The sequence below is a fragment of the Hemicordylus capensis genome, chromosome 10, assembly GCF_027244095.1.
Source record: "Hemicordylus capensis ecotype Gifberg chromosome 10, rHemCap1.1.pri, whole genome shotgun sequence".
Taxonomy (NCBI): domain Eukaryota; kingdom Metazoa; phylum Chordata; class Lepidosauria; order Squamata; family Cordylidae; genus Hemicordylus; species Hemicordylus capensis.
Genome location: NC_069666.1, coordinates 1,752,305 through 1,774,608, shown reverse-complemented (window position 1 = coordinate 1,774,608; position 22,304 = coordinate 1,752,305). Strand labels below are relative to the sequence as shown.

Here is a 22,304-nt window from a genome sequence, read left to right as displayed (position 1 = left end):
AGCTCATAAGTTTAAAGTCAAATACTGCTCATTCATTGCTCCTGATTTTGTCAATATTGCGCTGTAAAGGTTTGGTCCCAACACAAGACTGATAAAATGGTTTTTAATTACCACACTATAAATAAAGCTTCTCCTTGGAGTGGTCCCTCTACTAGCTGCAGCTTATTTGATTTCTGATAATGGAGACTGCTGACTTTGCTTACCTGTTTTTCGATAAGTGGAGGTAACATGACTCCTTGTCCATACAGTGATGGGCAACCCTCCTTGGAGAAGCTCCTTGACAAACTACCTTATTGATCCTGCACAATTCAGTGCTGCTTGCAGCATTAAATAGAGACTTGATTTCTTGCTCAATGCTCTCACTGTGTAACAATTAAGCAAATGTAATATTTGCTTTTATTACATTAAAATCAATGGACCTCTTGCACTTCTGGAGTTGATCATAGTGAAGGATGAACTTGGAAGATGGCTGAGGGCAGAGTTCAAATATAATAATATCACTTGCTGGATTCATTAAGACTTGTGCAGGACCTGTTGAAGTACTTAAAGGGAATGGATGCTATTCATAAAATGTAAGGCTTTCTGTAGATGTTTGAGAGAATGCATGTGTTTTCTGGGGAACTGATTGATTTCTTGGAGTGCTGGTGGTGAGGTTCTCAATTCCTTTTCAGTCAAGGCTGCTTCCTACTTCTTTTACATGTGTGGTAGAGGACATGTGACTATGGAATTTGGAAAAGGATGTCCATGCATTTTCTTATTGATATTAGGCACAGACCTCAGTTTTTCTTGACAGCCAAGGCCTCCATCAAACTTTCAGTGACTATTCCTTTTGTAGTTTCCAAATATTTTTCACTGTGGACATTCTTTTCGGGCAGTTGTTGGTTGGCTCAGGTATTAAAGGCTTAAGAAGAAACACACAATGATCCAATGTATCCCATGCATGTATCTTATACGGATACTGCGAATAACGAAACTCTGTCAGTGGGATTTGGGGGGTTAGGTTCCTAGGGAAAAAAAGGTGGGGCTGAAAAAGCAAGCGGGGCAGAAATAAGAGAAGGAAAAGACAGTACCTTATTTCCCAGGTCTCCACCAATGCCCTCCAAACCCTGAAAATGTTCGAATATTCACCAAAAAAAAGAGAAGAGCCACAAAATGACTGTCTGCTGGGAAATGACAGCTGGAAATGACATCGGAAGTCAATTCCAGCCACTTAAAATGGCAGATACTATTTTTATACCCGCAGATAATGAAACTGGGTATCTAAGACCTAATTGCGGATATGCGAAACCGCTAATACGGAGTCCACAGATAACGAGGATCACCTGTACTCATCATGCTGTCTTACACAATCTAATCTATGGAGTATCTAATCTAATCTTCTTTTGTAGGAGACTAGAAAATCTAAACCTTGTTTGCCACAGGCCTGCAAAGCATCATAAAATAAAAACAGCACAATAAAACTACCACCAAAAATATAAAAAGCGTAATTTCCAGATGGTATAAAATTGGCTTAAATTAGCTATCCTGTTGACTAAATAATGAACTACTTTGTCAACATTGTAATGCCTGAAAGCATTTGTTAGTTAATAAACATGGAATCGCTTAGTCTGTTGGCCCAGAGGAGTTTCCAGTTGTAGAATTAAAATGCATGCTTCTTGAATATCAGTCCTCCCCCACCCCCACCCCAGCTTACATGTTAATTTGGCTTTGAAGGGAGTTTCAAAAATTGCACTGGGTGAGCACAAACCCAAGTAGCTCTTTGATTCTTAGCCATTCTGTCCAGTGCATATTCTACACACATCTGATATGTACTTGTGTGTTTGTACATCTAAGATGCCTGAAATACATAATGACCCTTCAACTTTCAGGAAACGTGATCTGTTCTATTCTCCTTTGAAACACAATAGGAGTAGCCTTGTACTTCTTGCTTTAATTATCTCTTTCACCCTCTACAAGGATGATGTTTAAAAGAGCAAGGGAGATGGCATTATAAAGGCTGGGAACTTTGTTGTTAAGTGCAATGAAGCAGCTGCTGATAACTGAAACCTTAGTCTAAACTTAGTTGATAGGTATCTGCATTTTTTCAGCATCCCCCTTTTAAACAGTAATGACTAGTGGGAGCATCTTAACTCAAACGAATGCTTAGCCTGACATCTTACCCGGGTCAGCGGTCTAGGGTATCGGAGCTAAACTGTGTTACTGTAAATTAATGGAAAATGTAACTGTGCTTTGCTGAAAGATCAATGTCCAATAAAGGCCACACAATCAAATCTTGTTGCAATGATTGAGGTCCTTAATTGCCTTTCGAAGATAAGGTGGTAATCAACATAGGTTAAACTGATCTTTTTTACTAGTTCAATTACATGCTAACGGCTAATGCCAAGGCAGAATCTTTAACTACTTATACGTATTAAATCTTATCTTAGGAATGAAAAATTACTTAAGGTGCCTAATCAATAAAGTGCGAGTCTTAATTACTATATTTCACTCTTAGACCTTTTGTGTGTTTGACAAATTTGGTCCGCTAGAGATTTCCCAACAATAAGAAACATTATTAGCAGAAGCCTCATTCCATGGAGTCTTGTTTGCTAATCCAAATGGCTGGATGTCTTGGATGTTTTGTGTATTTGTGCTAATGGAAATGCCCTGCTTGCATTAATGCCTACTAATGTCGATATGTAATGGTCTTAAGCATCTATGTTTGTATAAAGATCAATTTCTGAGATCTATGGGAATTTCTTTGAGTTCTAGAACTCCAACCTAGCTTTGAGTAGTACTTTTTTCTTTTAAGTTAGAGGTACTGAAAAGGCAAAAGCAGCAGTTGTATCGCTGATCCCATTGACTTTGGTGGAAATCATGAGTTTAGGCTCCATTTTGGCATTTGGATATGTAGATACTCAGCCATTTTAGAAACATGTTTTAAATAAACAGAACTTAAATTAAACCAAAAACTAGATTATTGGAACTTCTCTCATAGGTTATCTAGAGCAAACCAAACATGCAAGTAGCAGATAGCAGTGAGAAGAGAAACCTAGTACAGTCCAACCCTGTGCAAGTGATTAGGAGTATGTCCCACTGTGTTCAATGGGGACTGTTCCCCAGTGGCAGTCCCAGTGACCTTCACATTTCAGAATGGCCATGGGGAACTGGCCCTCGCTGAGAAGCCACAAAGAGCCTCTTTTATAGTGAAGCAATCCCAACAAATTCTGTTGTTGAGAGACTTACAGTACAGAGAGAGTCAAGTCTTATTTATTTTTATCCATGATTGACACAAATTCTTGGTCTTGGTTGATCGGGCAATGACTGATCTTGCAAAACCCTTAGTTTTACCACTATGAACAGTGCAGAAGAAACCAGTTAAATTACTCACGTAGATAGTCAACGTGCATGTACTTCCTCGCCAAACAAGGATGCAAGTGAACAGATTTAGTTTAAATTAGCCAGGAGGATTTATCACAGACATAGATTTGCTGCTGCTTAGATTTGTATAGCTTAATTATTTACATTAATACTTCATAGTGTTAGAGCAAATATATGGTAGTACATTTTATAAAATAATGACATCACAATAATGTGGAGGCTATTTATGTCAAACTGCTACTGAATGTCTCTCTAGGAACTGCAAACATACCAGGAACACTTTGATTGTGTGCATATTCCAGGGATAGTGCAGTTAAGCAAAGCTCAAATGAGAAGTATTTGTTGGTTAAAACACAAATGTGCATCTACTGTCTCATATAAAAAGTGATTCTAAATAGTATCACAGCTGGTCTTTACAGCATAGTGTTGTTTTAAAAGCAAGGTAGAACACATGTAATGAAGTGTTATTTTAATGATACTAGCATCATTTTAAGCACACTTGGTGAGTACTAGGCTAGTTCATTACAAGACCTTTCTTTCAGTGATATTAATAATCCTAATTGACCCCCAACTGCAAAATGCAATGTAAAGCCATTGTTAACACTCAAGCCTGGGTCCTCCCTCCCCAAAAAAGCTTTCAGTTTTAAAACCCAAATGTTAAAAATGTAGCACGTTTAAGAAGACAATGCGTGAAATTTCTTTGGGGTGGGGGGAGTAGAATTATGAACACTATAAAGTCAGTGTGCCTTAGTTAACCCAAATACATAAATCTATTTGAATTCTTCTTCTTTGAAGAAATGACATTAAGATATGGTCATTATATGCCTTGTGATTCATGGGCCTTGTTACATACATGCTTTGTAATGTATGAATAATTTAGTAAGAAAAATCACAATAATTTTGTTGTTACTCAAAAATTTATAGGTTAGCAAAAACAATTACACAGCCCTTGAAGCCAGAGGAAGGAGCTTGGGAAACATTGTTAATGTTGCCCAATCTGTACTTTTCACCCGGAATGTTTTCTGTGGCACTGGTGGTGCTTAAGCACCTTTTCATTTTGCTTTGCAAGAAAAGGGCAGAATCTCCAGCTTGCCCCACTAAGTTGAACAAGGGTATCAGTGTGTGCAGGCAGTATCGTTGGTATCTCTTCATTTGTGGCCCACCAGCATCAAGAAGGGTTGTTGCTAAAGCCACCCAATTTTGTCTAACGCAAAATTTTTAAGAAAATAAGGTTCCTTGAGTGACATGTTCGAGTAGTTCTGTTAAGACTAGCAATATTCCTCAGGGGAGGGAGCCTGAACATCTCAAATATGTTTCTCCCCCCACCTCACCTTCCTTGCATATGATGTTGTTGAGGTTTTCTTCCTCCTCCCTCAGAGGGCATCGGGAATTGTCAAATCAGAAACAGGACATTAGGTGGAGTGGAGAGAGATGTAATTACATCTCCCTTTGGGGACAGAATTTGAATCTTGCTCAGGATCTGGTTAGTCACCATAGTCAGGTTCCAAAGAGGCATTCAGGGGGGCGTATCTACCTCCTCTTGACTAGTAGGCCCTCATGTCATATCATGAACTGCACTTGAAATGTTCCTCAGTTTCAAAAGAGACTTGTTAAGTGGCATGGGGTGGGAGCTGCCTTCTACTTGAGAAACACAGCCTTCCTTGGGCACGTGGAACTAGTCGAGAGGCTCTTTGGATCCAGTCCCATGTTCAGAGTTGAGAAGGAATTTGGCACCTGGCCGGACGTATTCTCTCCCTGCAATCTAATCTAATCTATCTATCTATCTATGGCATATATACTTATACTTACCCAGCCTTTGGATATGCTGCCTCTCATGAGCTTTCATTTGCTCTGAAAGCCCTTTGCTGTGGGTTCTCTTTGGTTGTGGCGCCTAGTAGTTGCAGTGTCCTCAGCCACTCTGGGCAGGGTTGCTGATCAGGGAGTTGGCTCTGTCTTAAAACAAGTGGTTGGAATGGATGGCTAGTTTGGGATTCCATCTCACTCTTTGGGTTGGCTTGCTCATGCATACAATATTTATTCATAAAGTGCCCAACATTTTCACATGAACCTGCTTGGGTTTTAAGATTGGACCTATTCTCTAGCTTGCTGACATCTTGTATTAGTTTGGTGCCACCTCTACAAGACTTTTTCTGTAGCAGCCCCACAACTGTAGGATTCTTTCCCTGGGAGATTCATTTGGCCCTTTCTCTAGCTACTTTTAAGAGGGCTGTAAAAATCTTTAAGTTTTGAAGGGCTTCTAACTGATTTGGTGTTAGCCTGGCTTTCATCTGCTGCTGTTCTGTTGGGGCGTTTTAGGGACTGTGTTTTATTTTTATATTTTTATCTTAGTTGTAAGCCAACTGGTGTACTTGGATCTGAAAGATGAGGTATGAAATCTGATAAACAAATTTACAGCGCTATACATAGATTAAAAACCAACACAGGCCCTGACTTAGGCTTATAGTGGTGTGCACGGAATCAGCACCTGCCGGTTTGAAGGGGTGTATGTGTGTGTGTGTGTGCTCCTACCCTTCCGGTCGTATCTTCCCTTCTGGCACTGTCTTTTAAAACGGTCTGGTGGGCCGGCAGCATACCTCCTTGCTGCCCTGGTGCCTCCTCGGACCAGAAGTGGCTGGTGGGGTAAATGTGGCAGGAGGGGTAAGAGCACCCCCCGTGTCCTTAAAGATATCCGCCGCCCGCTACTTCGAACCAGCCAAACCACCGGACATTCGAACTGGCTTGGAGGCCCGTAAAAGGGCCTCTGAACCGTTCCGTGCTCATTCCTATAGGCTTATGGTCTAACAGAGAAGATACAAAAGGAAGAGGGATACAGGAGAAAAGACAAACACAAATAAATGCAGGTGGCCAAACTTTCCAGTTGCATATGGCCACTGAGGAAACGGCTCTGGAAGAAAAGGTGTCGTAAGGCAGTTGGTCCCGGGCTAGCCAAGCTGATGGAGAGGGCCAGAGTCTTCCTGTCTGATCTCCCTGCCTGCTTCAGCTAGGGCTGAATGCATTTACACGGGCATACAAGTAGCTGTGATTGATTAGAGGCCCAGAGTGTGTGAAACCCTTTTTCCACATTCCAGACTAGATTATCTGGATTGAAGTGACTTTAAAAATTAGGGTCCCTACAAAAACTGATGAATAATTGTGCATTTGCACCACATGATTCCCCAACACTGGCAGAAACTACTGAAAGGGAGGTGATATTAAAGTCCTACCTGTGCTGTTTCGTTGGTTCACCCATGTCAGCAAGTAACCACTCAGTGCTGCAGTAAGGAAGTGACTTGCCCCATGATTCTGTGGTAGCATCTATTGGAGGGACTTGGAACATACTGGTGACATTCAGAAAACTGCAAGTTGGAGTCCTGGTAGAATTAATTCATCCTTCTCATCTGTTTAACCTTTGTACTATATACACACTCCTTTGATACTCTGGTTTGAATAAATTAATCAATAAATGTCTTAAGGGGTAACTCATTGACATTAAGTGATCTTGAGTATGCAATCTAAATCAATGTCAGAGTCATTGTTTTATGGGTTTAGGATTTCTTTTTTATAAGCTTTGTTCCTGGTTTGTTGCTTGTTCTCTGTAGGATTGAAAACACAGCCAGCAGTTATCCAAAGGCTTGGCGTGCTTTATAAGGGAAAATATTAAAACACTGAAGTTTGATTACTGCTGTCTCAACACAAACTGAAATCAGGAACTGCAGCTGAGAATAGCCATTCTGAAAAAAAGACATATTTATGCAAATCTGGAAGTTGAGTTGGTGTTCCCTGTAGATCTGTGAATGAGAAATATATCTTAGGGAAAAAATTGCAAGGCCATAGAAATGTTATAATTTTGCGGCCTATTCTTTACAACTTAACAGAAAATGAATCTTCATTGAGAGGTACGTAGGGACTTCTGGCAGACGGTTCATTTCAACAGAACTGAAGTCCATGTGGACAGCCACTATTTCTGGAATATTCACGAGATGAGGCTATTAAGATCTTTTTCAATGCCAGTTTAAATTATAAAGTTATTGAACAGAAAGCATTTATCTCCGCTAATGGCCATTTAAGGTTTAAATGTTTTTAAAAATGCTAAACGCTCTAGAATCTTAATGAGGGGGAGCCAAAGGCTTTCATGAATCCCATCTCAAATACAGCTGGCAGGACTCCGGCTCCCCCCCCCCCTCCAACTCTGTCTTATTTCTGAAGATGGAATGAAGTGGAATCAAGTTATGAGGCTTGTCATGGTCTGGTCTGTCTAAGACGCACCTACCGTTCATTTTGACAGAAGGAGCGGATCCGCACAAGATCAGGATGGTGATAGATAGCCATCCCCTATTTCCAGCATGCAATAACCCAAGGATTACTGTTGCTGGATATGGAGGTTCCATCCAGCTATCATGGTTCTTAACCATCTCGGCTAGTGACCATTGCCACATCTTCTGGTCACGGGTGCCCGGCATTAATGCCACTTCTTTTTCTTCCGGATATTTCTGCTGGGGAAAACAACTAAAACATCTTCAATTGTGTGAAAAGCCCTTTTCCTGAGCCTGTTCAAAATATGTTCAATTTTTCTCAGCGATGGGGCGTTTATGGAATGTGCTCTCCAGAAGGCTTGTCTCCTACCTGTTTTTCTGTCTCTTTGGTCCTAGATGAAGACTTTTGCTTCAATTTGGAAGAAAATGTTCCAGCTGTTCTCCCCTCCCCGCCCCGCACTTGTGTTTTGAATAATATTTCCTTGTGGTTGTATGTTTGCCCTGGAAATGTTTGCTTGTTTCCCGGCTCTTTCATATTTGTCAACAAACACAGACACTTCAGGAACATGCCTTGCGGGGGAGCCTGCCGCCCTCCTCGTGCCCTGAGCGGGGAAGCCCTGGCAGGGCTCGGAGAATTAACTGCCCCCCTTATAACCAGCTCCTGCTCCATGGGGGGGGGAGAGCAGGTAAAACCCCTGGGGAGCCTTTGGCTGAAAAGCGCGGCAGAGCCATCTCCGTCGTCTCTGACGGGCGGCCTGCCGTTCCCAGGCAGCAGTGGCAGGGAGTTCCAGATGCCTGTGGGAAAGGAATGCGAGGGAGGGGGCAGGTTGGCGGGGGGCCAGCTCTCCGGGCTGCGTCTGGAAGCAACCCGGGAGGTCGGCGCCCTGGCTGGAGATGGCGAATAAAATGATGCCCGGCCGGGCGGGGGGGTGGTTTCTCCAGGCGCGGGCCCCCCCCACTCCTGGCCTACCTCGCAGGACTGTTGTCGGCTAACCCGTTTGAGCCTGCGGGGGGGGCTGTTACTCCTCGGAGCCCCCGCCCGGCAGCAGCAGTGGCGGCGCCGCCTCCTCCTCCTCCACACGCCCCCCCCCCGCCCTGTTCCCGGCCTCCTTCCCCTCTCGCAGCAGCAGCAGCAGCCCAGGCAGGCGAGCAGCGCGGCGGCGGCGGCGGCGAGGCCTGGTGGCGCGCGGGCCTGACGGGAACGGCTGGCTGCCTGCGGCCTAGCGGCGGGCGCGGCCTCCTCCTCCTGCTGCTGCTGCCGCTGCTGCCGCCGGGCCATGTGAGCGGCGAGGCGGCGGCGGCGGCGCTCCGGGGATGCTCCTGCTGTCGGTGGGCGACGCCGCCGGCCCCGACCCCGCCATGGAGCCCCCCAGCCCGGCGCTGGTCATCCGCATCCGCATCCCGGACGGCGGCGGCGCCGTGGACTGGACCGTCCACCCGGCGCCCCAGCTCCTCTTCCGGGACGTCCTGGTGAGTCCGACCCCGGGCCTGCTGCGCCGCCTCCTCGGCCCGCCCGCCCAGCCTGCTCTCCGGCCCGGCCCGGCCCCGGGGAGCTGCTGCTGCTGCTGGTTCTGCGCCGAGGGACGGGGCGGTCCTCTGCTGCCGCCGGGAGCGGGCCCGAGCCGCGGGCGGGGAGAGGGAGGAGGAGGAGGCGGCGGCGGCGGCGGCGGCTCCTGGGCGGGGGGGAATCAAGCGAGGGAGGAGCCCCCCCCGATGAAGGGCCCCGCGGCCTGGGGTGCCCCGGGGGGGGCACGTGCTCGCGGGTCGGGGGCTCCTTGGCTTCGCCTGCTGCGTGTTTGCTTCCGCGCTTTCCTGCCGCCGCTCCGGCCTCTGGGCGGCTCACAACAGAACCGGAGGAGGCCCGCGGAAAGCGCCGCCTGGGCTGAAACCGACACCACCGGGCGGGCGGGCGGGCGGGCGGGAGCCCTCCCAGGGCCTGTCCCCGCCCGGCCCGCACCCTCGCGCAGTGACAGCCCGCCCGGGGGGCCAGCCGCGCTTCTCTCGTCGGTTCGTGATGGGTCCCCCCCGGGTGGCCGGCCCTTCCTGGCCGGGAGGAGGGACGCACCGCAGTGGCGGGGAGATGCCTGCAGTGGCCCCCAGGAGCCGCAGTCCCACTGAATGATGGGCTCGTGAGTGAGTGAATGAGGGGCCAAGCCAGCCCCTCTGGGGACCCACGTTTCATCCCACGTCACCGGGGACAGTTGGCAACCCTCTTAAAAGTGAGGATCGACACCACCATGGACATGACCTCTGGGCTCCTTGGAGGAAGAGCAGGATATCCGTGTGAAAACAGATAACTAAAAGACCAAGGTGCCAGTAAGGGCACCTCCCTGGCGCCCCAGTGGGCAGGGCTGTGACCAGCTTTATCTGCAAAGTGGCACATGCAGCCAGCGGGCAGTCGGGGGTTCCTGCCCCACTGCACAGGGCGAGGGTGGGGTGGGGGGATATTGAGTTTGCCTCTGTCTGGATGGCTGCTATTGCAGTGCTGACCCCAGGCAAGTCAAGTGAGAACTTCCTGACCGAAATAAAGAGGTTTGCTTTGAGTGAGAACTTCTGCCCAGAGAAGCTGGCTTTGCTGGGCTGCTTGCAAGAGTCAGTGCCGATGGCTCTGGAGTAGAGTCTGTCCTCCTAGGCAGCTAGTTGAGTCAAGTAGCCGCAGCGGCGGCGGCAGCAGCATCCTCAGCACACTGGGACTTGGGTGCATGGTGAGAACCAGAATAGCTGCTTCTGATCTCAGTGTGATGGGAACACAAAGAGGATCATCAGCCACTTAAATCCCCATTGCAGTGGTTCTGTGGACAGTACAGAGGGGAAGTGAGGGGGGGCGCAAACGACATCTGTTTGGAAAGTGAAAGACCCACAGCAGCAAAAGGGTTAGATTACTGTGTCCACACACACACACCCCACACCTGCTGCCCCTTTAGAGACTGGATGGTTTATCTTGGCGTGAACATTCATAGGCAACAGCCTACTTTGTCAAAAGCATAAAGTGGACTGAGAAGATAATAAGCAAAACATGTATGTATGTGTGTGTGTGTGTGTGCGTGCGTGTATGTAGGTCCAATGTCCAGTGCAATCCCGCACTGCGAATTCATTTGATGACGACTACAATGGCAAATATTTATATACCGCTTTTCAACAAAAGTTCCCAGAGAGAAATAAAGATGGCTCCCTGTCCCCAAAGGGTTCACAGTCTAAAAAGAAACATAAGACAGACACCAGCAACAGCCACTGGAGGGATGCTGTGCTGGGGCTGGATGCAGCCAGTTGCTCTCCCCCTGCTCAATAAAGAGAATCACCACTTTAAAAAGGTGCTGCTTTGCTCAGTTAGCAGTGGAGTTGGGGCAACCTAGCAATGTGGAACCTTGCAGCTCACGTGAATGAGATGAATGTAGGAGGTCTGCCAGTGCTCTCCTGGTAGCTGCAGTGCTCTAGATCAATAACATTCTAGCTAACCTGGCTCCTAAGAAGGGCATCTTTCAATCCCTTTAAAGGAGTCTTTTCCAAGAGGAGAGAAAACCGAAATGGTCTTGGTTGCCTCTCAGCAATGAGAGAGAGAGAGAGATTGAGAGAGAGAAGGCCGTTAATGTGCTAATACAGGGAGCTGCATGTCAATTATTTTGCAGAAAGGCTTGAGTGAGAAATATAACTAACTCCACCTCCCTTTCTTCTTCCTTAGGATGTGATCAGTCAGGTTCTGCCTGATGCGACGACAACAGCCTTTGAATGTGAGTCTGGCTTGGTCTGGGGAGGACTCTCACATTATTTATTTAAAAAATGACGACGACATATTGTTTATGTTCAGATATGTTACAGTTAAATATTTATACATGGATGCAAGTTTAATGACAATCCTGAGCTAAGTAATATTTTATTATTTAATCACATCTTGAGAGCGCATATTTCTACAATATAGCTTTAATTACCAGCATGACCTTACAGTGCTCTTCGTATGCGCTGCAATTATATTGCTCAAATTAAATGAAAAGTATAAAGTACCTGGAGGCTTTGTAGGCTGAGATTTTAATTTTCAGATTTTTTTTTGTTATTATGAAAAGCAGAAATCGGTAGCTTTTAAAAGAGAGGGTCTACTGTCTACAAACATAAAACATTAAATTGCTTGCTTGAAATGTCATCTCTAGATTCAGGAGGGGACCCCCATTTGAAAATCCGATTAGTGAGAGAACAGCTATTCTCAGACCCACCCACCCACCCCCAAGCTTAATCAGTGTAAGTTCTTGACGTCAGGTCTTAGGATAACATAGTGGTTAAAAACTGGCACTATGAACTGGATATCTCAGGTTCAAACCTCAACTCAGCCATGATCTTAGCAGGTGATTGTAGAATCCACACTCTCTCAGCATCCCCTCTTTCTCCAACCAATACACCTGACCTGATTTACAGGACTGCTGTGCAGTTTACTGAGATAATACATCTGAAGTGCTGTGAACATTTGGGAAAATCACTTTTTAAATATTCAGAATTATATTGTTGCTGCTAGAGAGTTCATGAGGCACATTTGAAACGGGGACAGGGCTTACAGGCATGTGAAAATCAGTATATAAATGCCTAAAATGAAAAACTCTTAAAAAAAGAACAGACGAGGAAGTCTCAGCGGTGCCCTGAAACATCTAGGCCCAATGTATGGGGGGGGGCATTCCTTCAGGGCATGGATGAAGCAAAGCAGTCTTCTCTATTCTCTAAACGTTTGCAGTCCTACCCAAAGGCAGCTGCTTTGCTCTTCCTGCCCAGAAAGTGTTGGGCCTGCAAGAAACCCTGTTTCGGTGCACCCCTGAGAAGTTCTCTTCTGTTGCCTCTGCACTGGTGCCCTCCCTGGTTTCCTTCACAGCTGTTGGTGTGAACACGTCCCTCTGTTGCAAGCTCTCTCTGTTCTTCAGCACAGCTTTCCCACCTCAGCCTCTGCTGACTTCTGGGTTCCGGACCCTGCAGTCAAAGCAGTATCCCCTCTGGCTGGCACAATGGGCAGAGCCCGCCTGGGGAAATATGGGCTTCATTGACTCTCTCTCTCTCTCTCTCTCTCTCTCGTCGCTGCCGCGGTGCTCCCCTCTCCTTGTCTTTAGCTTGTCATTTCACACTGACGTGGCACCATTTCCCCTGCCATTTAAGTGCCATCAGAAATATGTTCTGTATATGGATGCTGCTTGGTTTCGGGGTTATCTCCGCCATGCTGAAGGCCTGAGTTTTACGGGCTTCCTCATCTTCTCAGCGACTTGATGGCTTTCTCGGAGGCCGCTAATTGCCCTCCTGAGCAGCCTCCTCTCCTGTTTGCTTAGTTATTGCTATCTCCAGTGTGTCTTCTGTGGCGGCTTCTACCTGGGGCTGTCGTTCTCCCTCGCCATTGGACCTTGATGGGCCTTTCGCTGTTGTACGCCATGTTGCTACAAATAAAACGACTAACGACATATGGCTCGTTATGGTCTTTTTATCCAAACGCTGCCGTTTTGCGTGCGCATGACACACTCTGTCTTTTGCAAAGATTGCTCCCGAATATTTGTTTGCCATCTGCTGTGTTGTATTTGGTGTCTTGTGAGGATGTGACTTTAGCAAAATCCAGCCTTTATTTTATGTTACTTCTACTTTTGCTTCCCTAATGGGCTGGGAGATCTCGTTGTTGTGCTCTGGGCAAATGGAGAAGCTCTGTAAACCTCCTCCTCAACCTGTGTTGTAGAGAATCATTTTGAGGGTGATTCCGTAGTTTCAGTAGGGTGGTAAAGTCCCTTCCTACTTCATCTGAGAAATACACTATCTGGTGAGGTCTGCCCACCCCATAACAAATTATACTCATTTTGTTTTAGACAAACACAGCTTTTTTTCATTCCCATCACCCGTCTGTCACTGGCATAAATGTTTGTACAATAGGAGCAGGAAAGACGCTCCACCTGAGAATTCCAAAGCTGCTTGTTGCTTGGAGAGCTAATCGGCTGTAATAAGGTGCTTTCAACATTGGTTAGCTTTGGGGGCTGTGTCCCTTCGGTGCAAAAGATGTCTTTACAGCATTCGCTTTAACAGGCTTCTCTTTTCTGTATTAGCTGCTTGTATTTAGAGTCAGTTACTACTCTAATGACCTTTATCGAAGACACAAAAAGTTATAACTTGCTTATGAAGCAAAGATCTTATGTCCCTGTTGAGGAACAGTGCTGTAGTGGGACAGAACAGAGATCCAAGGTATCGTCTTCTGCCATCCCCAACCACAGTGGCCATTAGGGAAGATGGGAGTTCCCTAATGGCCACCGTGGTTGGGGATGGCCGAAGTTATAGCCCAACCACAGCTGGACGGCTGAAGTTGTGCAGTCCTGATCTAGACGATTCCTTGGATCTCTGTTCTAATTAATAAATTGAGGGACTACAACTTCCATCACCTCCGGCCACAAGGGCTGGAGGCCATTCTTTAAACCAAGAATTCTAAACACGAGGGTCTCTTTTTCTTTCTCTCCCATTTTGACAGATGAAGATGAGGATGGTGATCGAATTACTGTTCGAAGCGATGAGGAAATGAAAGCTATGCTGTCCTATGTGAGTGTACCATATAATGAATGGAGGTGGGGTTTTCAATACAATTCAAAGGCAAGCTCCTCTTGTGCAAGGGGCTTTGACCTGAAGAGGAGATGATCATGAAGCTGCGACTTCATTTCAGCCCTTTTTGGTGCCTGGTGATACCTTTTAGACTGTTTTTTTCCTCTTTGTACCAAATTGTTAAATTCATGATGTTTCTTTGAAGAGCAGATTCCCTGGCTGTGCCAAAAACTGCTGGAGAAACTTGGAACTTGTGTTTTTTTTTCTGTTGGGGTGGTTACTAGTTAATGGTGTAATGTCGGTTGAATATGTTGGTGCAGGAATCTCGCGTGAAAGTTTGAAAGGCATGCATGCACACTTGCTCTCTCTTTTTTTAAAGCGAGTACACTTACAGATCATATCATGAACATTAAGAATAATGCATCCTAATGACTTTTGCATTGGGTATAGTGCAAGCTAAATGGACTATCAATTTCTTGTATTTTTTTATGCAGTACTTAAAGTAACGGCTCATTAAAAATGAACCCCTCGGCTCTAAAAAAAAAATTTTTTTTAAACAAAATCTGCTTTCATCTGGAGACTTTTTCACCCCTTCTCTCAGAAGAGTTATATTTTAGCTTCAGGCTCAGCATGCAGAGATTTAAAGATGCATTGTCTTATAATAACTATAAAAATATGAAAACAAGGTTACTTTATTGAATCGCAATGACTTGTGTATAACTTTATAAATGACTTGTCCTTTGTGTTTTATAAATGAACATGAGTGTGGCTATTAGCATTTATTTCCAATTGAAATAGAGTAATATGAGACTTTCCAGAATTCTACTCGGTGTTTTATTTTTGATGTAATGGTTGACAGTTCTCCTTCAAAGCATGCCTAGGTTTTATGTGCTGTTCTGGCCCTCCGACCATTATGGGGTTCCTTAACCATAAGGATTTCTCATGGCACTCCTGGATCTTGAGTGCAGGCACCGGTTTCCTCATTTGCTCCAATGAAGGGGAAATAGCTTGGAGAACATGTTTCCTCCCTCCCCTGGAGTTGCCCTGGCAGGAAATGGGCACCCTTGTCCACCCAGGAACTCTGTTCTCCTTATCCCAAAAGCCATACAATGATTTTTGTGCTTCCAGAGGCTTGCGTTTCTCAAATGCCTGCAGACTTACACAAAATTGTAAATTTACTATTGCTGCATTGAGGAAATTTCCAAAGCAAAATTTGATATAATGCAGGAATTTGCTCTTCAAAGAGCATAGTCAAGAATTCTGCTGGGCTAGCAATATTCTAAAATAGTTCTTTGAATGCAAGCCTATGTGGCCTAAGATGATGATGATGTACTTAATAGTCATGACCTACCTATTTCATTGATTTCAATGAGACTTTGTTGTGACTGACTTAGTCCAGATCCTGCTCTGTATATTCAAATAAGAGTATATGGAACATAGGAAGCTGCCATATACCGAGTCAGACCATTGGTCCATCTAGCACAGTATTGTCTACACAGACTGGTGGCAGCTTTTCCAAGGTTACAGGCAGGAGTCTCTCTCAGCCCTTCTGGGAGATGCTGCTAGGGAGGGAACTAGGAAGCTTTTGCTCTTCTCAGAGCGGCCCTGTCACCTAAGGAGAATAGCTTGCAGTGCTCACATGGAGTCTCCCATCCAAATGCAAACCAAGGCAGACCCTGCTTAGCAAAGGGGACAATTCATGCTTGTTCCCACAAGACCAGCTCTCCTCCCACAAGATGAAGTGTAGAGGGCCCAGTGTTGGCATGCAGAAGGTCCAGGGCATGTTGAGAAGTTGCAGCTTGCACTGCTGAGGTCTTTTCTGCAGGGTTTGCAGTCAGATGGAATAATCCCAAGACTGTTGCTCTGCTGTCATCAAAGCAAACATCTAGAAAAGATGAAAGTGAAGCTCAAGTTTTTAACTGAAAAATAAAGAACTTGACAGAGGTCAGCTTTGGAGAGAGAAGGCTTTGTGCCCAGAAAAATATCTTTTGTTTTGCACCCAGCCCTCATACCTTCTGAGGTTGTTTGTTTTTAAACTTTGCCACAAGGTATTTGAAAGTGGCTCCAGGAGACATTTGCTTCACAGGGCACACATTGCTATGCATGCACATCCACACACATTTTAGACACCCCACACAATCGAGCTCCTTTCCAGGCGGTGCCTTGTGGTTAATTAAAGAGAGGCATTAAATGACGGGGGGGGGCTGTGCTGCTACCGTTGTCTTCTGTCGGTATAAAAAGGCAGTAATTTTTTTGACAGCCACTGATTGGAAAGTTGCTTGCAGCCATCTGGTAGCAAGGGGTACACGTTTTGGATCAATAACTGGCAAATTTTCCATTAAAAAGAATACCTGAACAATGTTCCAAATAGCCACTGGCATCTTAACTTTCCATGGCAACCTCAAGTGCTCATATGTGGAGGACAAATCATTTTTGGACAATTTTTCCAGACTACTTGTTAACAGTTATTGCTGTCCCAAAAGGTTGACAGCTGACATGATTGATATTTCATTTACTTGTCATCTCTGTTTGAGTAATGGAGAAGGCCACATTCCCTTTAAAAAAGAAAAAAAGAAACACAGGGCAAAATCTACTGGGAGCCTTTGCTGGTAGAAGGCCCAGTGAAATGAGTAGGAGTTTTGTGAGAATCTGGCTCCGAAGCTGGTGTCGGAACTTGGAGCACATTTCTGAGCTCAAGCTCTTAACAACGAGCTGTTTTTCTCTGCTCCTTCAGGCACGTGAAAGAGAAGGGCCAGTATGGTCTAGACCAGAGGCTCCCACCCTTGTGTCCCTGGATGATGATGGTGATGATGATGATGATGATGATGGACTACAGTTCCCATCATCCCCAGCCACAATGGCCAGAGGTCTTGCAGATAATGTGGAAAGTGCTGCTGTACCTGCGTTCACTCCTCTGCTCAGCAGCTGCCTATCATCAGTCAGAACACAAGAAGGGGCTTGCTGGATCTAGCCATGCATTCTGTTTCCAACAGCCAGATGTTTCTGGTTATGAAGGTGGTGGGCGCCCCTGTAGGTTCTCAGCATCTGGAACTTAGTGGAGGCTCCATTTAGTTGATCATGAGGTTTTGAGAGATTTGTGTCAAATCCTTTTTAAAAGCCAGTGACCATCTCTACATCTTGTGGCAGTTCCCTGTCATTAAACTGCATTTTGCTAACTTATCATGCAGGCTTGTAGTGAGGAGAAATGAAATGAGCATAAAGCAAAACTCCTTGTGTGCCGTAGAGCTGCAGAAATGATAGATCCATCCATTAAATGTGGTTTGTGACTGGTCTTTTGTTGTCGATAGCAGGGAAGTACTGCTCTGTTCAAAAGCGGCCACCCTTAAAAAAAAAAAAGAATTGCTGTGAATTCAACAAAGATGACAACATATTTGGTGGTGACTGAGAGAGCGTAGGTCAGTCTCTTGGTCATCTTTGCTGCAACTGGCATGGCTACTTTGGAATGTGTGAATTGCGCAATCTCCTGGAGCCCTGATACTCCTCTGTGTCCCTTGCTGAGTAATCACGCTCTCCTCTTTTTTCCAGTATTACACCACCGTAATGGAGCAGCAAGTCAATGGGCAGCTAATAGTGCCTCTGCAGATCTACCCAAGAGGTAACCCTAAAAATGTCTAATCCTCAGCAGTGGTGCCTGGAAACTATTCCATCAGTAGTTCGCGCCTAGTGGCGGTTCTCTTACTCTGTTGAGCAGGGGGAGAGCCACTGGCCCTGTCTAGCCTCAGCACAGCATCCTCCCTTCAGGGGCAGGGTCGGGCCTGCCTTGTGCTTCTTCTTAGCCTGTGAGCCCTTTGGGGACAGGGGACCACCTTGCCGTTGTTCTTTTCCTGTGTAAACCACTTTGCGAATGCTTTCGTTGAAAAGCGGTGTGTAAATCACAGTAATGTTTTCTAGAGATTTAGAGGCTTAAAATATTCCTCTCTGAGGGCCAAGATAGGCACTGTGGGAGTTCTGCGATTAGAACTCCCCTTATGGTTTTTTCTGTCTCAAAAAACATCCACTGAGAGGAGGCCTCCCTCTACCCCGAGCCATGGCCTTGATCCAGATCCCCCTCTTCCTGCTATTAGCTCTGGAGAGCAAAGCTCAGAGTATGTTTTCGTGCCTGTGGGTTTCTCTCTCCGTAGCTTAAAGCTGGTTCTGCAGAGGGGCTCCATTTCAGCTGGGGAGTCCATGCAGGGGAAATGGTGAGACTTCCACTCATGTCATGGCCCCACGCCACAGAAACCCTCTTCTTTGGGGGGAAATTTGGGGAGTTCCAGTTGTGGATTTTCCACATGATGCCTCGTTTAGCCCTTAATTTGGGTAGAGTGATTCTGTTTTTCTGGGGACACTGCAATTATACAGAGGGAAAAATCTATTTTTCCCAGAGCAAAAGAGGCTAACAAGGGTTTAGAGGGCTACAGAGAGGCTGTCTTTCATTTCAAACTACAGAAATATTTAGTGCCGATGGATCATGTCAAGGGAAGTGTGGCTCATCTCTCAGCACATCAGTTTCTAGCTTCTTAAGGTGCCTTCCAAACACAGGTACAGGGAGAGCATTTTAGTTCTTGAAAATGCAAACCTGGCCAACAATTGGCCTGCCTTTTGCCACAAGTGTTTGAAATCTGCTTGTGAGAGAGAGATGGGCAGTGGTGGTGGTGGGGGGGCTGTGTACACAGGCTAGCTACTCAAGGCAATTGTCTAGGGAATTAAGTACAGCTTATATGTCTGCTTTGTTTTTATTTAAGGGGGTGGGTGGGATCCATGGACTGCAGAATTAATTCTCTCTTAAAAATTAGGACAATTTAAACACCAAGGAGTAAGTTCTCTATTCCTTATAATACCACCTTCTCTCCAGAGCTAAGACTTGCCTATTTGACTTTATTGCTAGAATTTGCTCATTTGCATTTCCTTGATTTTAGCATTTTAAACTGCCCTTGGGTCATGGCTTAACTCTGCTTAATGGAGCTTTTGTGCTATGTGTGTGTTCACTATAAAAAGCCCCCCCCCCCACTTTCTAAATCCCCTTCCTTCTGCCTTTCTCCTCAAATTAGGAACAAATGATTATATTTTCATGGGATAGTTCTAATATTTCTCTTCCTACCCCAGAATCTTCTGCCCTCTAAATGGCAACCCAGCATTTCTTATTTAACAATATGATGGTAACGTTTCATGTAGTTTTAAATAGCATGGGCCCACCCTAACTACTGTGTTTAATAACTATCATCTGTGTCCTTTTGACTAATAAATAGCTTTATTTCCTGCTGTCAAACCCAGGAGTGAAATGCATGTATTTCTGAGGAGGGGGGTGGGAGAGAAGCAGGGGCCGGAATCAAATTCATCCTTTCCCAGACAATCAATCAAAATTGACAGGCCCTTTAACATACAATTTGTAGGGCACTGTAGTTTTAAAATGGGAACTGTCCGTAACATATAGCTCGAAGCCTTTGTGGCTTTAACATTTGACAAAAAGCACATTCACTGCATAGAGGAGGAGGCGGCAGCATCAGTGTGGAGTCAGAGAGGCTTTAAGGAAATAATTCTTTCTTGTTCTGCAGTACTTCATCTTTAAACCTAGATTTAATAACAACCTGTCAGGCGTTTTGTGTAAATAACCAAGGAGATCATCTCTATTTATGCTTTAAGGTATCTGTCTGTTGGTGTCTTGAGACCCTTAAGGTTGGTTTCCGGCTGTAGTGTTCCAAGTGAAAATACTGAACAAAATGTGCTGAGATTGTTAAATGCAAACAGCTCCTCCCAGTTTCAAGAAGCTGGGTGTCTGGCACATGGGCACACTTATGCTGTCTTTCCCTCATCAATCCATGGTGGTCATCTCTCCTCAATACCTCCTGAAAAAATAAATCTAGCTGAGGTTTGGGGAAAATAAGGATGGAAAATGCTCTGGTAAGGATGGAAAATCCCAAAATTCTTGGGATTGTTGGAAGTTGAAACAGAAGCTGTTCATTGTAGCTCAACATTATCTTGATTTTGATGTGTATTAAGCCAGTATTTGAATGTATGTTAGCTGGTTTCCAAATGCTCACTTATTGTTTTAAAAATGCTCACTTCTGTAGGTCTAGAAACCCAGCTTTATAATTCCCACTTTGGGTTTTGGGAGCCACTTCTCAATCATTTCTCTCTGCTAATTTTGGTATCACCCTCATTTTAAAAAAAAAAAAATCATTTTGAGAAAATTTGTAAATGGCCCTGATGTGTTCTACAATTTAGTCAATTACTGTTTCAGCCTGCAAACCTCCTGGGAAACGGAACATACATGGCCTGAAGGTAGGAATTTCAATAATTGTTTCAGTAAACTTAGATAGATTTGCAATGCTGTGTTCCACTTATTGAAATGTCAAATAAAACTGTACTTTCTGAGCTCTGACAAGCAGAATTTTTTTTTTAAAATGGTGTGGAGAGAAGATTCTTTCTGTGTGGTGTTGACTTGCTATCTGAATATTTCGTGCTGGTTTATTGATGACTGGAGCAGCTTCCGTTCTTGCCTTTGTTGATATGTTTTTCTTAAATAAACACACACAAAATAAAGTGCACGAGCAACCCTACTGTTCCTTGTAAACATGCCCCATTCAAATATGGAAATTGCACCAGATCCTCCTTGGACTGCCCCAAAGATCCATAAATAGAGAAAGAACAGCATGTTAATTTGATGTAGTTTGATCTGATAAGAGCACCCCAAACACACGGTTAATATTTGTTTCAACTTTCATTTTGCCAGCATGTGTCTATGTAATATTTCATGTGTATTTTGAATTTTGAATTGCACTCATTGTGCTGGGTATGGCTTAGCCTTTTTGGTGATGTTAGACAAATATGATTGATATATGGGTGCAAAAGGATTGAAGGGGGGGATGAGATGTCTTTAATAGGAGCAGGATGAAAGCTGTACTGTGTGTCTGCTCTTGATTGTATTACTTAACCAAGCATTTCAAATGCAGGGTGAATAAAAGAGCATGAATCCTCAATAACACAATGTGGTAACCTACATAGAGACTGGATTTCAACCATGGGCAACTAGCTAATTAACCTTCCTAGTGAAATAGGAAATTCGTGGCAAATTACAGGTTAATTAGAACCGTGTCCTCTGCATAGAAACAACTGATAAAGATTCCTTTCCTGCCCGCAGGTAAATACACGGTCAGGGTCTGCTAACAATAGCAGTGCAGCCGTCTCGGACTCCCTTCCATGCAATAGGTAAGAATCGAGGAGAGCAGCGTGCATGCGTTCTTATTAAGGCAGAACCCCAGAAGTGATTTCTGCATCCTAATTAACAGCAGCGAATGGGGGAATGCCAGATAACTTGGGGCGGGATGTGGTTGACCAGTTTTCAGCGAGATGTTTGTGGCGTGTCCAAAGCAGTGTTAGCCTTGGAGTCTATTGTGTGGTGAGCTCCTTCAGGAAACCTGCCTCTGTGAGGATCTTGGGGCATGCTGTCCCCCATTCCGGAGCTTTACATGCACTCCTGCAGGCACGGGAGTAATGAGCAAGGAGTGTGTTTGGATGTGGGGAATAGGAGTCTCTACATAGGAAGAGCTAGTTCTCCAGGTAGGGCTGGGAGAGGCCACTGTAGACAATACTGAGCTAGATGGACCAAGGGTCTGACTTGGGATATGGCAGCTTCTGTGTCTGTTTGACTGTGACCTGCTCTGATTTTAATTTAGGAATGGGTCTGTAGCTCAGTGGTAGAGCATCTGCTTTTTATGAGGAAGGTCCCAGGTTCAATCCCTGGCGGCATCTCCAGGTAGGCCTGGGAAAGACGCCCCTGCCTGCCACTGCCAGTCAGTGTAGACCAGGGGTGGGGAACCTTGGCCCTCCAGCTGTTTTTGAACTACAACTCCCATCATCCCCAGCCACAATTCCCCACCCAGTTCCCCACCCCTGGTGTAGACGATACTGAGCTAGATGGACCAGTGGCTTGACTCTGTATAAGGCAGCTTGCTATGTTGATTGTAGAGCACTCTGCACATGGTTACACACATTTATGGATTATGACAGACGGGCCCTTTGTCATTGTGGCATGTTTCCCCCTAATTAATTGGCACAGGCTAACACTGCTCCGCTGTGCTCAGAGCTCTTTACCTTTCCGTGGCAGCCCTTGTCAATGTCTCACTGCCTGGAGAGAAAGGGTTCTGGACCGGGAAG

General features: G+C 45.3%; 2 protein-coding genes across 12 annotated transcripts in view; one reads left to right on the top strand and one right to left on the bottom strand.

The window, feature by feature from the left end:
* Positions 1–23: 23 nt before the first annotated feature.
* Positions 24–8,892, bottom strand: LOC128334702 (dapper homolog 3-like). Of its 2 annotated transcripts, none has more exons than XM_053271746.1 (2): positions 6,585–8,892; positions 24–5,313 (listed from the first exon to the last, which is right to left on the bottom strand). In XM_053271746.1, exon 1 carries the CDS (start codon positions 8,890–8,892, stop codon positions 7,948–7,950), a length of 945 nt encoding a protein of 314 aa, XP_053127721.1. In that variant the 3' UTR covers positions 24–5,313; positions 6,585–7,947. The 2 variants fall into 2 exon arrangements, with proteins under 2 accessions (XP_053127721.1, XP_053127722.1); XM_053271747.1 differs by having other exon boundaries at positions 24–7,148; positions 7,631–8,892.
* The window catches only part of MAP2K5 (mitogen-activated protein kinase kinase 5), a 126,902-nt gene continuing 112,864 nt past the window's right edge, over positions 8,267–22,304 (top strand). For 4 of the 10 annotated variants that reach the window (XM_053271739.1, XM_053271737.1, XM_053271736.1 and 1 more), the window contains exons 1-6: positions 8,267–8,299; positions 11,293–11,341; positions 14,080–14,147; positions 17,694–17,763; positions 20,389–20,429; positions 21,289–21,356. In XM_053271739.1, the coding sequence (XP_053127714.1) occupies positions 8,282–8,299; positions 11,293–11,341; positions 14,080–14,147; positions 17,694–17,763; positions 20,389–20,429; positions 21,289–21,356 (314 nt within the window). In that variant the 5' untranslated portion in view covers positions 8,267–8,281. Of the gene's footprint in view, positions 8,300–8,912; positions 9,084–9,294; positions 9,621–9,715; positions 9,833–10,089; positions 10,319–11,292; positions 11,342–14,079; positions 14,148–17,693; positions 17,764–20,388; positions 20,430–21,288; positions 21,357–22,304 lie in introns of those variants that run through there. The other 6 variants (XM_053271742.1, XM_053271741.1, XM_053271740.1 and 3 more) reach the window with 4 other exon arrangements.

Excerpts from the sequence above, each read along its gene's own strand:
- LOC128334702 (XM_053271746.1), bottom strand. The coding sequence starts at position 8,892 with ATGGCCCGGCGGCAGCAGCGGCAGCAGCAGCAGGAGGAGGAGGCCGCG.